The sequence below is a fragment of the Catharus ustulatus genome, chromosome 3 (assembly GCF_009819885.2).
Source record: "Catharus ustulatus isolate bCatUst1 chromosome 3, bCatUst1.pri.v2, whole genome shotgun sequence".
NCBI lineage: Eukaryota > Metazoa > Chordata > Aves > Passeriformes > Turdidae > Catharus > Catharus ustulatus.
The window spans coordinates 8,486,459-8,504,050 of NC_046223.1; the positions used below are offsets into that span (position 1 = coordinate 8,486,459).

At 45.1% G+C, this 17,592-nt stretch overlaps 1 protein-coding gene across 2 annotated transcripts; it reads right to left on the bottom strand.

The window, feature by feature from the left end:
- Positions 1-29: 29 nt before the first annotated feature.
- Positions 30-15,132, bottom strand: ENTPD6 (ectonucleoside triphosphate diphosphohydrolase 6). 2 transcript variants are annotated; one of them, XM_033056095.1, is made up of 14 exons: positions 15,077-15,132; positions 13,339-13,680; positions 11,963-12,039; positions 10,548-10,691; positions 10,044-10,119; positions 7,893-7,928; positions 6,649-6,737; positions 5,315-5,394; positions 4,305-4,369; positions 3,844-3,945; positions 3,251-3,391; positions 2,331-2,387; positions 1,622-1,734; positions 30-1,388 (listed from the first exon to the last, which is right to left on the bottom strand). In XM_033056095.1, the coding sequence occupies exons 2-14, from the start codon at positions 13,595-13,597 to the stop codon at positions 1,299-1,301; spliced, it is 1,329 nt and encodes a 442-aa protein (XP_032911986.1). In that variant the 5' UTR covers positions 13,598-13,680; positions 15,077-15,132; the 3' UTR covers positions 30-1,298. The 2 variants fall into 2 exon arrangements, with proteins under 2 accessions (XP_032911986.1, XP_032911987.1); XM_033056096.2 differs by lacking the exon at positions 1,622-1,734 and having other exon boundaries at positions 15,077-15,116.
- Positions 15,133-17,592: the final 2,460 nt, after the last annotated feature.

A 17,592-nucleotide genomic window follows, 5' to 3' on the forward strand; every position in this document is an offset into this window, starting at 1 on the left:
CTGGCGCTAAAAGCCACCCCACCACCACGTTCTGATTTTAAATTGAGGGTTTATTGTCGGCACAGCGATGTTGGAGCGTCCCCGGTAGACGGAGCCAGCGGCCATGCACACAGCAGGCTGCTGTGTCATGTACTGCTGCCCTGAGCCCATGACTCAGGGCTCTCGGGGGAACTGGGCAATTGTGCACCCCCAAAAGACCACTTAAGTCTTCTCTATACATTCATCAAATACATCACAGATCCACAGATTACAAACAGCACAGCGCGCATCCCTGTGATCGCTCCCTGCTTGCGTACCAGGCACTGTTGGAGTGGAGCACCTCAGCTACCCTGCCCTGGTTAACTGCAACCACAATACATTCCTTTAGCACAGGTGTGTCTGCAGGAAGAGACACCCAAAATACAATGCAATGTATTCATCCCCAGCCCTGCATCAGCCTTGCCAGGGCACAAAAGTCTTCAAGTTCCAGCAAGCCATGCTCACAGTTTATTTTTGTGGTTGCATCTTGTTTATCTTCCTCTGACCAGCTCTAGAACCATCAAATCCATCATTATCCTCGTACCCAGCTCCCAGGCCTTACTCATCCAGCAAATCTGATGTTGTCTTCCACCATCCACCTTCCAACAGCCAGGGAATCAACATTAGGCTTTAACTCTCAAGGGCACACAGGCTTCAACTCATGCCTCCAAGCCCCTATCCAGTTCTAGAGTCTTTCTGAGCTTTCCTCCTTCAGCAACTGGAACACAGATCTGTGACTTCCATGCTGCATTTCAAAGCTGCTGCCTGTGAGCAGCATAATGTGTAAATGCACCATTTTTGCACACACACACAAGTTAACCTTCAAAAACAGGAGCAGTAAAATAAAAATCATCACTGAAAACTGCTGACAAACAGGAAAAAAAACACCCTGAAATCAGGACAGTAAAGAGTTCCTTCTGGAGTGATCGTTCAGCAACTTCAGCACACTGCGAGCACGTAGTACAGGCACATTCCAAAAAAGGTGTGTTTTTCTCATAGAGATCATAGATGTCCTGCAGAGTCCTGGTTTTCCTTCCAAAATGATCAAGTTTTACATTAAGCTGATGGCCCATGCTGTCAAATCAAGGTGCTTCCTTTACACTCTGCACTGTAAAAAAGAGCTAATGATGGTAGGGATTTGGCAGGGGGTGAGAGGAAAGGAGTGTAGCTGATGGTGATCTTCCAAAGGACTTTGGAAGCCAAAAGCACACCCTCCAATAGGGTCTCCCATGCTGTGCTTCCAAAAAATGGAAATTCCAAAAAGTCACTTTCTAGGAGCATTAGTACTGCAGTCTGTTGAGTGAGTCGATGTAATGGAAAGTGGCTCCCAAGGCCCAGCTCGTTTCAACATTGTCAATTTTCCGGGAAAGCTGTACAAAAAAAAAAAAAAAAGGCAGAAAAGTTAAAACAATTCAAGGTGGATACAGTGCTGAAGATTATGACAAACAGTTACCACCACTGTGGGGAGAGTGTTGCGGCACCCATGATTGCAGACCACGTTTAGTAAGCAAGAAGGTAAATCAAGAACCAAGGTCCCGGCAGGATGACTCCTGCCTCGGCACCCTCCTACCCACTCTTCCCAGAAATCCACTTGGAGCATCACCTTAAAGCCTTGGCTCTTTGGGAATCCCAGTTCCTGCAGCAGGAAGGTGATGTATGTGAGGTCCATGCAGAGAAAAGGGCTGTTTCCAGGGCTGATTTCCATGGTCTTACAAACTGAGAAGAAAACAGTGTCTGAATGCACAGTGTGGGCTCAGGTCTAAAACAGCCCCACTGTGAAAACTCTCAAATGAATCCACAAAACAGCTCTTGTCAGTTGAACTGTGCAGTGATGGAACCTGTTACAGTGGGGCTGACATGACACACAGATACTGGGATAAGCACATGAGCTTTGTAAGGAAGATCAAGACATTCTGTCTCTCCCCTAAGACAGCAGTTTCTTGTATCTCTCCAGAAAAAGAGCCTTTCTTCTATCTTCCTTCTATCTATACTTCAAGTCTTCAAGTATCTGAGCAACCTCAGGTGTGTTATCTTTGTTGAGCACCAGCACTCAAAAAAATGTTGACAAAACCAAATTTAAAAAAAAAACCAAAACAGAATTTTTAAAAATACAAAGTCAAAATAAAACCCACTGCAAAAGCAAAAGTTATGATAAAACTAGGTGAGATTTTCAGAAATAAGCAGAAATGTTGGTTAGATGCTATTTAGACGGAGTCAGTATTTACTTAAAAGCATCAGGTTTCTTAGTGTCACATTTGCCACCTGGAATGAATTTACACACAATTACTAATGTGTGTTTGTATTTTACTCACCATATCTCGCTGCAATTTCAAAGTCACTGACAGTTAAGCTTCCTCCTTTTTCTTTATCTAAAAGAAAAAAAACCCCAAAGTTATTTACAGTCTTTGTATAAAGGCAATTGTAGACTCAAGTCATAAAAGTTGTTTGGAAATTAAATCTTGAGCCACTGAAATCAATGTCAAAATTCAGACTGGTTTTAAAGGTAAAAAAACTTCCAAAAGATTATCAATATAGGTTCAAAAACCTTGGTTTATGAAGAACCTTTAGCCTTGTTTCCTACAGAAACAGAGCTTACAGACTATCTCACCTGATCCCCATTTCTGCACTACCCTGTCCAGTGGTGCCTGGACAGTGAATACCTGTTACAGTGGTGCTCTGTAACATATGAAATCTGAAATCATTTGTGAAAAGAAAGTGGATGAGGAGGGGGGCATGTCTGTCCAAACTAACTTGAGATTATCTGTTTTCTACCACTGAACGTGACAGCCTTTTATACACAAACACACCACTGGAAAAGAGATGTAACGTATTCTGAATGCATGTGGAAATACGTGAAAATCTTCATTCCATCTGAAAAGGTTAGTGAAGCAAACATCAGTTCAAATAATTTTTACTGCTTTACTGCCCAAAAAATTTGTTTATCATTATGAGGTTTTTTTCTATTTTGGTTTGTAGAGCTAATTAGGAAACAACCATTTCTGAAATGCAAACAGCTTGTTTAGAAATTATTATCAAAGGCTGTAGGTCCCATTTCACAGCCCCAGTATCTTCTCTATAGAAATTAATACCAAGTCAAGATCAATGCTGCATAGCAGTGCAACAACAGATTAATTTCCATGACAGCTTAGCAAAGCATCGTGATGTGTGCAAGTGTTCCCACTGCTTCAGTAACTTGCCATTTAAAATGAAATCAACTCAGGAGCAGACATACCTATGAGACCAGCCTCTGCCGCACAGTCGTAGTAGTAGGAGAAAATGTAAAAGTCCAGGTTCTTCACTTCGCCAGCTCTATGCACTTTTTTGTAGAGCATCTTTGCCACTTTATTAGAACAAGACTCATACAGAGGCTCCCCTAAAAGAAGACAAAAAATACCCCCATCATATTACAGGCTAAGAGTTAAACAGATATAGAATTTATTTAGGATCTGCCAGGAAACAGGCTGGTTTTTACAAAATAGCAAAACTGAAAATCTGCATCTTCTTCCAGAGACAGACACCTATCATCCTCAGCTAGGGACTACATGACAGATCAGAGATGGACAACATCATTTGAGGTAGAAGGATTTTGAAAGACCTGTTCAAGAACTGCTCAACTCCATCTGCACCACGTCTAGCAGCTTTACCGACTGGACAGACACATTGTAGCACAAGACAAAGGAACTGCAGGATCTCTTTGACAGCACAACAAGAGGAGCCAGACAGAACAGTAACCAGAGTCTGGTGTCTTTGAAAGAGGATGAGAGTGTACCATTTACTGCGCTAACAGCAGCTAACCTAGATAGCAAGAGTGATAAATCACTATACCTGCCTTCTGTCCTTTAATTTTATACACTATCTCAGCGTGTTGCCATTCGGATTTGAAGCCAGGTGGTAAACAAGGGCTGATCAATTCCTCCCCTTCTCCTACTGCAGAAGTAAAAAAAAGCCACATTAGGAAAAAAACATAAGGAGTAAATTCAGATCCTTCACCCCCAGTCCTGCTCCATTCTGTCCTGCAGCCTCAGCAAGGCCCCTCCACAATCCAGTCATGGTTTGGGTGTCCCATGCCTGCCCCCAGCCTGAGGCTGGCAAGAATCCAGGTATCCTGGCATCTGTCATTGTCACCTCCTGCATTCGTCTCAAATGCACCCAGCCACGGTGACAGGAGCCCACATGCCACTCAGGAACCTGGAGCCCATGGGAAGGGGACACACAGCTCCTCCCCCCACCACAGGATTACACACCCTGAGCTCAGAACCAGCATCTGAGGACTGCCCATAACTTACAGGGTTTTCCCTCAACTCCTCCCAAAATGGCAAGCCTTGCTGACATCAGCCCAAGTCCCAGGTAACTGCAAAGGGAGAAAAGCCTCTGTGAGCAACAGATATCCCTCCTCTGACACTTCACTGACAACCTGGCTAGGACATGCCAGTCTTCTCTACACAGCTGCGGCAAAGTGGCTCAAGTCAGCAGCTCATGCACGAGGGGAACAGTGTGACAACCAGTCTCATATTACCTTATCTAGAAGGATAATTTCTCTTTGAAAAAGCTCAGGCAATAGTGGTCAGCTGTAATTTGGCTCTTGGAGAACTGGCAATGCCATTTCCCTACCTCTGCTTCTAGTACCTCACTGGGTACTCCTACTCTCCTCAACGGCAGCCCAGACACCTGCATACAGAACTGACTTTCTGAACCCAAACCTGCCCCATGGCAAGCATGGGTGGGAAGAAGCTGCTGGCCTCTCTGCCCAAAATACTGGGAGCAGAGAAGACAGTGAGAAAGAAGAAGTAACAGAGACAAAGCATTATGAACTGACTGCAACCCCCATTCTCCATCTTCCTGTGCTGCTCAGTGGTTAGAAGGTAGAAGAGTTGGAAGTGAAGGTGAGCCTGTGAAGGAGGGAGAGGTGGAGGGAAAAGCATTTTTGGTTTCGTTCTTATTTTTCATTATCTTACTGTTTAATTGGCAATAAATTAAATTAAGCATTAAATAAAGTTAAAGTCAAGTCTGTTTTGTCCATGACAATACTGGTGACCTCCCTGTCCTTATCTTGACCCATGAGTGTTTTGTCATATTTTCTTCCCACTGTCCTGTTAATGGAATGGGAGTGATTGAGGGACTTGGTGGGTACTGGTGGGCTGCCAAGGTTAATCCATCAAAATCACGTGGTTCAAGTTTCTCTGCTTCTTCATAGTATTTATTTGCAAGGACCCCACTCCAGAAAAACACCTCAGACTCCCTGGCTTCACAGAAAACTTCCACATCTGAGCACGGTGCTCTCTTTTCCACAACTAACCTGTATGAATACAGCTTGTAGGTGTGGTTAAACATCTGAAATGAAGTTATGTGGCCAGATGGTGACGTCTGGAGTGTTGCCTGGAGGGAGAAAAAGATGTCACTAGCAGGTTTCTGCCAGCCAGCAGCAAATATCAACAAGGTAATCTTCCAATACATTAGAAAAAAGTGAAACAATCCTAGCATGATTCAGACAGAAATGATGAATTTGCAAGGATTTCAATTTGACTGCTGATACACAAGACAACCACAAAATCTGAAGCTAAGAGTGTCTTCACATGACACAGATTTTAAACTGGTTATATTTGTGCCCACACCAATATACTGTATAAAAGAATTCCTTTAATTAAAAAGGAATCCTTACTCCAGCTCTTAACTGTGTTTGTCCAGAGGCTACAGCAACTGCCTCTTCACATGATCCCTACTACAGGAGCTGTGTGCAAACTAATAGGAAGGCCAGGCACGCATTAACTTCCTACTCAAGTGAATTCATCTGTGAACTTGCAGAAGCCAGAGGAAAAGCACATCCTGGTGCTTGCCAAGGAACAGAGCAAGGATCTGCCTGTGGTCTGAAGGAATGAAAGGGTAGCCTGTTCCACAAGTGCATCAGCACAGCTAGAGTGTTTGTGGGGAGCAAAGCTCAGGCCACAGTGCTGCTCATATCTTAACTCCTTCTCTATGTCCAGAATTTCCACATCCTGGACCCTTCACATCCCTTGTTATTCTGCTGAAACAGTGCAATGTCTTGATTATCCCAGGGTGGGACATGGTTACAGCATCCCACTCCTTTGTTTTTGTGCAGCTTTACTATGAGCACAATCTCTGCTCTCACCAGAGCCTTACAATACCAGAACCACAGGGCTTCACACAACAAATGTAAAAATGCCACACTAGGAAGCTAAAACGACATTCATTTGCAACTGAGTCAACAATCAGAAACAAGAATTGAGAAGGCACCTGTGTTCTTAAACCCCAGTATACGCCAAATGCTGGATTTGAATTCATTAACAGCCTTGCTTTTTGTATTCTTTGTAATAAGCTGTACAAACTGAAAGTCGAGGATTAAGACGTTCAGGTGAACATTGTGTTCTCCACAAGAAAAAGCAGCACTGGTAGACTCTCCACAAGCACCACTGACCCATGGAACTCGATGAAGAGGATGGACAAATGTGAATGCCTATGGGACTGACCATAAAAAGGCACATATGACCATGTCACAAGTGTGGGCTTCATGTCACACTGATATAACTCTTGCTCTGTTTCCAAGGGAAAGAAATCTGAGCAGTTCCAGGTTCCTGCAGCAGCATTTCCCAGCAGTGTGCATGCTCATGTTACCTTGGTGCGCGGAAGGAAGGTGATCTGTGTTGATCCACCACCCAGATCCAGCATCCCTACACTTCTCTTCTGTGGGTCATCTAGCCTGCCTGAAATGTGGGACAGAACAGAGAAAGCCATGGTGGGCACTGTAAAAAACTGGCTAGGAACAAAACCAGAGGCACAGTGGTAAGGAAAGAGAACAATTTAAGTCCACTCTCTGCTTCTGCACAGCACTAAATTACACTGTTATCTACTGGGCACTGATTTTGGCTTTATCAGACCTGAAAATCTTAAAGTGGCTAGAGTCTCTTATTTCTTCAGTGGCTGCTCCTGTCTTAATCACAGCAGCTTTGGTTATTGCATTCCTAAACATTTTGGATGCAAAGACCTTTTGCAAACTCTGCTCTGGTAACCACTTTGTAACACAGAGGAATGTGGTTTTCTTGGCCATCTCTCCCTGTGACCTTAAGAATATTTTGCAGATTCCTATGGCCAAACGGATGACAGACTGAAAAGAGCTGGCCTAAGAGACTCAGTTCTCTTGGAATTCTTCCTGCTGCCAGCCAAGACCTCTGCTCTCATTCAGATCTAGTTCTTCTCAGTTAGATCCTTCAAATGCACCTTCCTGACAAGGACAGTTTGTGACAAGTACCTCAGTATACCTCACGACAGTCAATGTTTGAAGATCACTGACCTTTGTGATATTTCCTGGAAGCATAAAAAGCTTCAGAACACATTGCACCCTGTGTGCTGAACAGAGATCTGGGATGGCAGAGTGCTTTATGTATTGTCAGAAAGGTCTTTAGCTTAGTTTTTCTCTCTACTCTTCAGCTACCCTTTTCTCACTTAGCAGTGTAAACACTTGTGGCATTTCTGTGTTATAAATCTGTAAGGAAGCAGCATAGCACTTTCTTTTACTCTCTGCAGTTGCCTAGCTTATCTAGAATATTCACTAAAATTTACTCAGAGTCACAGCAGGCTCTAAAAAGGAATAAAATGCTATGGTACCCTACAGGGAACTGAAAGAAAAGCTACATTAAACATCTAGGAAAAAGGATTAAACTCCTCACTCCATCAAGTAAATGGACAAAATCCTAGTGACTTAAACGGGCCAGGCCAAAAACCAACTGCTGACTTAATTCTCAGACTCTTCTTTCTCCCATTCCACCCCAATGAATGAGGAAATTCCACACAGGGGCAGAAAAGAGCAGGAGTTTCACAGCATTGGTGATATCTTTATACACATGCTTATGTACACATACCTGTTAAAAAATTTATTGTGATCCAGGCTGAAATACCTAATAAGGAAAAGATGCTTAGTAAATAACATTTAACTTTCTCTAACAGCAGCAACAAGTAACTCAAGGCATATTACAAGTTTCCAGAACTGACAAACCTAGGATTAGACTATTTGAACAAAGAGAATGACTTTTTCTATCAGAGCTTATGTACAGTAATTTCACGATTATAAGCCCCACCATTTTGACTAAAATTTTGGTCCGAACCCAAAGTGCGGCTTATAATCAGGTGCGGTTTATATATGGACAAAGAACAAAAAGTTGCTGTTTTAGTTTGGAGGACAGGTGTCTGCTGAGAAAGGCAGGAACTTCTCTTTGAAATGGAGAATGTAAACCCCCTCCCTCCAAATTATTATAATTTTGAAATCAAGGGGCTTTCAGGCAAAAATATGGAAATTAGGAATAACAGTTCTTTTCTAGGGAAATCAAAATAGAAATACAGTACTACAAAGAAACAAACTGCAAACCCTGACAAAGTCAGAGTACAACCTGACACCCCGTCAGGCAGGGTGTTGGTAGCAGTCCCATTAAATGGTGGCTGCATCCTCCTGCAGTGACAGATGTGGCTCAGTTGGAGCAGTGTTCCTGTACAAGGTGCAGTTTCCCTCTGGAGGTCCAGTGGTGATGTGGAGAAATCCGGTTTTCCTCTGGAGTCCAGTGGAGAAAGGGGCTCCCTTAGTGTCCCAAAACCTCTGTTTTTATCTTGGTAAGAAATGTTGGGCTCTTCCCCCTGGGTGGAGCAACTTCCAATGGGATGAAGTAATTTTATCAGTCACACAGTGGGACTCAATGGCCATTAGCAGAAAATGACTGGCTGGAGGAAGGATGGGTTGTGAAAAGGTAAAGAACAATGCCCTGCCTGGTTTCAATGGATGGCCCATTAGCAGATTATCTGCCATTGAGATAAGGATCACTGTCCCCACTCTCAACAGATGGTGATGGAACAGATACCTTTTATCACACTCTGTATTGTAACATGCGGCTTATATATGGACAAAAAACCAAAAAGTTTCTGAAACCCAGAAGTGCGGCTTATACTCAGTGCGGCTTATAATCGTGAAATTACTGTAATATTTGGGAGAGAAGCCCCATGTATGAAATGCCCGGAGAATTCTGTATTTCACAGGTCAAAAACTTAGGCAGGAAGTCACAAAGCTTCAGTCCTTAGCTGAAAGACAAAGAGGTGTCTGAAACCCACACTGTTAATTTTCCAGGAAAACATCCACTATTTGCTTTTGCTTGATGTCAGGCACTCCACTTTTCTTTATGAATACTATAAGAATTTTCACCTTTCAGTGTTCTAATTTTGCCTGTTTTCCTCTATGCAATTTTGTGAGCTATGCTGTTTTTGTCCTCTTCTTGTTTTATAAACTGTTCCCCATAAATGAGGTGAATCAGTGGCCTTATGTTAACAAGTTCAAATATTTATTCATGTGGTTAAATCTCAAGGCATGCCAGAGACCATGACCCACTTCAATCCTTGGCTGAACCCAGGCTATCACTGCTACTACTGATATTAAAACAAAAGAAAAAGAATGTCTTTCCTCTATTAAGTAACAAGAAGACAAACTCATAAACAGCTTCAGCTATTTTAAAGTTTGGTTTCTGAGCAGATTCAATACACATTTCAACACTCAGTTTCCTAGAATTTTGGTATTATGTTCTCAACCTTTTTGAATGAACATGAACTTCAGCATGTATTTTCTTCCCTATATAACATTTTTTTCAGATTGAACTCACATTCCCACTCATTAGATGAGTTATAATTAACATTATGATCGAATACTTCCAGAAAGCTCTGATAAGCTCTGGAAGTTCTGTCAAGAGCTGAGTGGGCAAACCCAATTGCTGAAGACCATCTCAGCAAGCAGATATTCAGAAACTTCCAGAAGTGCTGACTGCACAGGGGCTTTCAGGTGATACTACACTAACTGGTCAACACTCTTGAGCTTTCAAGATCAGGACAGAGCTTCAAACTGGAAAACATAGCACAAGATTTCTTTGCCAGGCCCTGCCTGTGGCTGCGTAAAAATTCCCACTCCAGCAGGCAGGGACTTGTCACAGTGCAGCAGGAATTTCCAAGACTGCAGAAAGAGTTTCCATAAAGTTGCTTACCTTCATCAGTTCCATTCATTATCGACACACAATTGTCCCTCACGAAGAAGGGGGAGGCCTGAAAAATCTCCTTCACCTGTAGTGAAAAAGCTACATTCAGAGAAATACTTTTTCAGCTGAAAAACAAGCTTTTTAAAACCCCAGTTATACACTACTACTCCTCTTCTTGGGCCAGATCCTGACTGCTGCTCACCACTTTGTTGGAAGTTCAAGAGTCCAACACGCAGAATTTATGTGCTGGCCCTGCAGTTGGGTGCAGAAACAGGGATGGATGTGATGGGTTTTCAAGCATGAAGACTGTTCAGAAATGCCATTAACAAGGGATGGACATGGGTATGGAAGGGAATCCCGTTTGCTTTGTTGGAATTGGTGAATCTCAAGGTATTATACATACATGGGAAAGGCAGGAGATGGACACCCTGGCTTGCAGGAATGTCCCAGGGTGCTGCATTTTTAACAGGAGGACAGTTTCTGGAAAGTGAATGGAAAGACAAGAGATATTACCTTTTCCAGCAACTTCTGAGCTTTCTCTCCTGGCAGCAACCGTAGGCCAGCTGTGGCTTTCAGGACCAGAGGAGTAAACTTCCACAGCTCCATAGGAACTTCCTTCTTTGCCACTTCCAGGAGCTCTTTTATTCCCTGGCCACTCTGTGAGTAAAGAACAATAAAAGGCATCTTAAAAACCTCTTTTGAAAGATCAAAAGGGTGATAAGAGCTATGATTCACTGTAAATGTGAAACAGAGACAAATTACAGTAATTTCACGAATACAAGCCGCAGCAATTTGACAAAAATTTTGGTGGAAACCCGGAAGTGCGGCTAATAGTTGGGGGTGGCTAATATGTGAATAATTTTCTGACATTTACAACCCCAGACGTGCCAGCCAGGGCGCCGAGCCAAGCACCTGCCAGTAAAAACTGGTATCCCACGATTGTTACAGTGTTACTGTGTTGCCCTGGCTCCCTGCAGGCAGCACGGGGGGGGGGGGGGGGGGGGGGGGGGGGGGGGGCGGGCACGGGGAGAGAGGCGGGAGAGCTCTCTTCCCTCCTCTGCCGCGGTTCGGGGAGGATGGGGGCGCGCCGCCATTGCCGCGGCTCCGGGAGCCAACGGGAGCCCTGCGCAGCCATTGCTGTGGCCCGGGGAGGCGGGTGGAAGCGCGCGCAGCCATTGCCGCGGCTCGGGGAGGAGGCGGGGTGCTTTGTCCGCGCCCGCCGCCGGCGCCACGGGCGCGGGAAAGCTCCGTCCCCGCCCGCCGCCACTGCCGTAGGAGCAGGGGAAGCTCCGTCCCTGCCTGCCACTGCGGGGCAGCGCCGACCCGGGGTGACCGAGCCCAGTGGCAGCGGTGGCCGGCCCCGAGCGGCAGCACCGGGCTGGGCCACCTGGCCCCGTCAGCGGCCCCTAGCGGGCCGAGCCTGCACAGCCTTAGCTCAGCCAGTAAACCCCGCCCTCCCGCGGTTCTGTTACTAATTGCACGCGGGTCCTCGCTGCGAACGACAGAGCGGCTTATATTCGTGTGCGGCTTATCTATGGACAAAAACCAAAATATTTGCCAACACCCAGAGATGCGGCTTATACTCAGTGCGGCTTGTATTCGTGAATTTACTGTAATATCCAAAGGGGTCAAGAGAAGGTGCAGGACTCACTATCTCCCTACACCATAAGAATATAATGGGAGAATATAATAGAATTATTGAGCAACAGGTCCAAAACAGAAAGAGTCACTTTTTCAAAAAGCGAAACAGAACCTTTTGCCACCAAATTTTTTGGCTACAAAAGGCTCAAAAGGCAGTATGACAAGTTCTTGGAAAGCAAAGGCTTTTGTAAAACACTATGAGCTGGGTCTAAGTCTGGCTCTTAGGAGTCCCTAAATCCCCGCAAATCAGAAGGTAAGGGAGACAGGAAAGAAGGAACTTAAATTACCTTTTCGACATCATCAGCATATGCTGACAGACCTGGTTTCAGTGCTTTAAACGTCTCATGGGTTAATCTGGGAGTCTCTGTTCGAAAGCAGTATTCCAAAATCAGTAACGATACAAATAACTTTGCATACACAAAAAGAAAATAATTTTTAAAATTCCATTATTATATGCTAATAGAACTCAATTGAAGCCTCTGTCTAATGAACTATTATCAGCCACCTGACCCTTAAAAACAGCCCTGGCTGTGGAATTAGAGCCTGAGAAAATCACTTTTAAAGCCATGACTGGTTGAGAGGTGCTGCTCATCAGTCACCAGATGGGTGCAAGCTCTCTTTGAGGCCTTACACCTGCCATGTGCAGCTTTTCACACCGCACCTGCAAAAAAAGACCTCTTGTTTCAGCCTACCCTGTTCTGGCTAAACTTGACACCAGCAAAACCTAATGGTAGCTTTTCCACTGTTTTCAATGGCAGCAGAGGGAGGCAGACTTCAGTGTTTTGGAAAGCTGCAGCACCTGATATAAACCTGCAGTCCAGGCAACACCCCTCCATAAAGTTTGCTGTGAGACATTCTGAAATTGTGTTTCAAATGAAGCAGGCGAGGAAAGAGCAAAAACTTGGAGGTACAGAAAAAGAAGGAAATCCACGGACTGCTGTTAAACACCTTTGGTGGCTGAGCCTTACACCAACCCATTATGCAATCCTAAGGTGCTCCCCAGAGGCCAATCACACCATACACCACACTGCTAATCCTCAACGGAGCCTTTACAACACCTACTAACAGCACCCATCCAGGTTCTTTCATCATTAAGAGTTTCACAAATGGGAGCTGGCAACATACAAACAAAGGAAGCTTACTGCTCCAGAGGAAAGCTGGAGCTTTTTTGTACACTTTGTCTCAATTCTCAGAAGTAGTTTCTGTCCAGATGCAATACACAGCAATTTTAATCAAACTATTTGCAATTTTTGTTTTGCAGTTTAAACCCAACACTGAAGCCAAGGATGTACTAAGCCAGACACTGTAGAGAGAAGCAGCTCACTGCCATGAACTGGAAAAACCAAACAACCTAAGCAATTAGGGGAAATAAGGCAGTTTGAATTTGTGATTCTCTCTTCCACCAGTGTGATGAAAAATTGCCTTTCTTCAAGACACTACTCTAATAGTACAGCTGCTATTTACTTCATATTCTGACATGACAGCGTTTTCTTCACATTTTCATAATTTCATCCAAATACACATCTGAACCATAACACACCTCCTGATGGCTCTCTGGAAAGACCTGAAGCGTGTATGTTTAAGTAAACCCCTAGAAAGCTGTCATCAACAATCTCCACAATTTATGGAAGACTTAATCTGTCATGCAATGACCAGGACGTACCTCTTGGCTGCTGTGCAAATTTAAATATGTGGATGCGAGTTCCCGTGCTTCCCGCGTCGAACATAATTCCATAAAAGACAGAGAGAGCTGTGGTCACTGCCTGATGGGTCAGTTTATCTCCCCTGCTTTCAGCCACTCCTTCTGTGGCTCCCATAAATGATTTTGAGCCCAGGTGCCATTTTATGTATGCAACATAAACAGCTATGCACGCCAAAATCCCAAAAGCGAAGAACCGCTTTGATATCTTCATGGCTTCCATTTAATGGGATGTTTTGTTCCTTCCCTTTAGCAAGTGGTCTGTTCCTTATCCTTCACGCAGAACAGGTGGCTCCCACATCACTCCTACATCCAACAGAAAAGATCTGTTTTATTTTCCCAACCTGATAGAAGGATCTAAAAGTATGACGCCCACAACACTGGACACAACTTTCCCAATGAACAGAAAGAAGGCAACACCTCTTTCAGTCCCACAGCTCACTCTATGCATGGAGAAGCACAAATCCTCTTTCCCCCATTGCCACAGAGGCCTAAGAAGGCAGAAAATAAGGAGGGTTCAGAGAAGCTACGTAGTGGCTAAGGAGGGAGGGGGTCTCATCCAACATCCTGCTCACAGCAGCAGCAGCTGTGGGGACCCTCCATGTGGCCAAGGGCTATATCCAAGAGCATTTTGAAAAACTCAGAGCATGAAGATCCCACAGCTTCTCTGGGCAGTTATCTTTGTTAGCTCCTGGATGGTAAGGGAGGTCCCAGAAGACTGGACAAGGACAATTTAAAATTAATGTTTGAAAGGCAAGATGCAAGACCCAGGGAATTGAGGTGGATCCTCCCCCATCAGCAATACCAGGAAAGAAATCACAGCAAAGCACAACCCACAAAATCTACACATAGCCCTCACATAGCACCATTCCAATGATTAAAAAGCAGTCGGTGGTAATTTATGGGGAGAAAAATTGCATACAATTTTTCCTTTTTTTGATAGAGTAATGAAGGGAAAGGAAACCAATTGATGAAGTTGAGTTAAATAAGGTTTTTGACACATATGTAATCTCTTGATGTGAATTCAGTAAGCACACAGAAGGTGTGAAGGGGAGGAATTTAAAATCAAGGTGATTACAGAGTACTTCCAAAAACAGGGTAAGACAACACTTCACAAAAACGTGGGAAAACAAAATCACAGGCACATGAACACATAAAGAACGGATCAGCTCGAGGGAAAGGGAACTATAGACTGTCATGACACAGAAACCAGGAAGATGGCATTGCAAATAAATGAAAAATCTCCCCGGCTTCCATCAGCAGGCAGAGACATGCAGCCGCAGATCTGGGGGTGATCGCTGCGATCCTGCCGGTGCCAGAAGGCCTGGGCTGCACTGCACCGACAGGAATGTCACAGGGGGCAGGAAAGCCGCAGGGACCGGCTGATCCCTCCAGGAGACACCAGCCCCACCGCAGCAAAGCGGAGGCCGGGAAAACGAGGAGGCACAGCAGCCTGGAAGCGCTAAGCCCCCCCCGCCCGGAGAGCACCGCGACCGCCCCTTCGTGCCTTTGTCAGGGGCGCCAACATTCGCTGGGAGGGAAAAGCTTCCCGCTGGCTCCCCGCAGCCGGGAATGCAGCCGGGAGCGCGGGCCAGACCCGGTCCACCCCGCGGGGCGCCCCTCGCTCACACACTGACCACTGTCCCGACGCCCACACTTCCTTTTTCCTCCCTTCTCCCTCTTCCCTCCCTTCCGGACTCACGCCGCCCCCGCCGGCCCCGCCATGGCGCCGCCGCCGCCGCCCGGCTCGCGGCCGGCCCCGCCCCCACTGCGCAGGCGCGAGGCGGCCGCGCGCCCCCGTGAGGGGAGGGGGGCGGGGCGCGGAGCCCCCAAGGCGGGAGCTCCGGGGAAATGCCATTTAAAAAAATAAATAAATAAAAGGCGAAACCCCGCAAAGTTGGAAAGGTGTGGAGAAACGGCGTCGGAAAATGCGGACCGTGTAAAAACTATCTCGAATCAGGTGGTAGTTGACATCGCTTAGTCAAGGACAGCGTGGAGCGAACAAGCTCTGAGGGTGAGGTACGAAGAGATGTTGATGTATCCATTGCCAACTTGGCGAAATAGTCAAGATACACCCCACGTATCCTGTAGCTGAAAATATGCTCATTACAGTACTAAAAAATCAAGCCTGTAGGTCAAAAAAGTTCTGGCCAGTTGAAGACCCTTCCACTGAACATGTACGGAAATTCACGGTGGGTCACACAGTTTGTATGGTAACTACATACATCATTGCAGGGGCTGTACTGTCTTGGTTTAAAAATTCGAAGAAGTGTATGTTCTAAATTAGTTATCTCCCTTTAGTTTTACCCAATCCCCTACCACCAATAAGGAATTAATACAAATAAATGTAAGTGAAAAAAAGTTTACCAGCAAGTGAAACAGCAACAGGCAAAAGATACAACAGTAAATAACTGCTGGAAACAGAATCGCTAAATGTCACTAACCCTCATGAACAGAGATTTTAACAGAGTCTGTGAGACCTCCCACCCCAGTTCTCTTTTGTGGTTGTAGGGTCTTAGAGATAATAACAATTTGGGGCAGGGATAGATATGGAACACAGTCACATTTTGGGCTGCCCTCGACATGTACTTGGGAGGGTATTAGTACTAAATATCAGTGTATAAATAATGGCCTGGAAAGTCCTGAGGGGCACCCTTGATTTGTAGAACACCACCAACCATCCGGGCTTGTGCAACTCTGAAACAAATAATCAGATATCTCTCTTGACCATGTAATTGCTGGCTTGTTGCACATGGGTAATGAATCTGAATTTGTGGACAATAACAGGAGTAGTTCTCAAGGTGAGGGGGCACAGGGTAGAGCTGACGGTGGTACAGGTCCCATGGGATAACCCCCAGGGATAATGGCACCAGCAGATGGCTGGCAGGGTTTTTGGGCATCCTCTGCACCCCAGTGAGACCCAGCCCTGCCAGGAGCTCTTCTCTGGGTCTGAGGCAGGGAACATGAGGAAATTCGAACAAAGGATTCCCTTGAGTAGTCTCTTTATGCCTTTTTCTGTACCTCATGCAAAGAATTATTTTTTTTAAAAGACTTGTGATGTGTTTGCAACACAGAATCCATGTTTAGTTCCTATGCTGGTTTGAAAGCAAGACCCTGCTGGTGTGGTTTCACCATGGACACAAGAGTCTGCCGGTGGCTTGAGAAAAAAAACCAAAAACATCTGAGAATGCTCTGCTAATTCCTGTAGGTGTTAATTCCAAAACTGCTGCTGTGGCATTCCTGTCAGTCATGGCATCTCAGGAGCTGCAAACTTATCAGGGAGAAGACAGACAGGAGAACATCAGGAAAGAAGCAGCCTGACTACTGGGTGAATAGCCTTTATCTCCAGGACTGAGGGGAGGCCATAGCTGGGCATGGTCACTGCTCTTGGTGAGTCTGCAGCATGGCATCACCTTGTTCTGCCCCAGAATATGAGATGTTGACAGAGTAAAAACGCTTTTTTTATTGTTCTTGCTGTGCCAGGTGTAGCTCAGTGATATCTAGTGGCTGTGTGAAGGTAAATTCAATGCAAATAAGCTGCTTTTCAGTTAGCTTTGTTCTGAGTGGTCCCTTTTGGGTAAAACAGCAAAAAAATGTGGATACTACAAGTTTTGGGTTAGGGAGCTACTCAGATCTGGAGTTGTCCTTCAAAGTAACAGACTAGGGAACCCCATCTCAAATTCTGTGGTTGTCACTGGGATTTTGGGCTGCTGTGAAAATTCCCATCTAGGAGCAAGTTTCCTGAAACCTGGAACAGGACTTGAGTCCCTTATATTTAGAAACACACAGTCATCTGAACTCATCACAACAGAGAGCCTGCTACAACAGCAGCCTGTTTCTTCTTCCAGGTTACAAGAAAACAGGAATATTTCTGGAGGGTTACTCGGGGTGAGGACTACTTGCATTTTTTCTTCAAGGCAGATGGTTTCGGTGATATCAGTATGGTTTTCCTTAGCAAAATTTTTTTTTCAATCCTAAATAAAGAAATGCTCCTGTCACCGATTGCTACGCCAGCAAAAGAAGATTTTTTTTCCTTTTTCCCGAGGGAAGGCAGCCCTCAGCAGGCAAGGCCCTTGAGGAAAAGCAGGTCAAGGCCAGCAGAGAGCAGTATTTTGTCAGGAACACCATTTCCCCAGGGACGGGGCAAAACAGTACAGTGTTTATTTCTCTCAGTTGAAATTTAAATATCTTGCATATCTGTTCATAAAGAGTGCTGCA

Excerpts from the sequence above, each read along its gene's own strand:
- ENTPD6 (XM_033056095.1), bottom strand. The coding sequence starts at position 13,597 with ATGGAAGCCATGAAGATATCAAAGCGGTTCTTCGCTTTTGGGATTTTG. Across the intron at positions 12,040-13,338 it reads ATTTGCACAGCAGCCAAGAG|AGACTCCCAGATTAACCCAT; the intron begins GTACGTCCTGGT and ends GCTTTCGAACAG. Across the intron at positions 6,738-7,892 it reads CACAATAAATTTTTTAACAG|GCAGGCTAGATGACCCACAG; the intron begins GTATGTGTACAT and ends CCCACATTTCAG.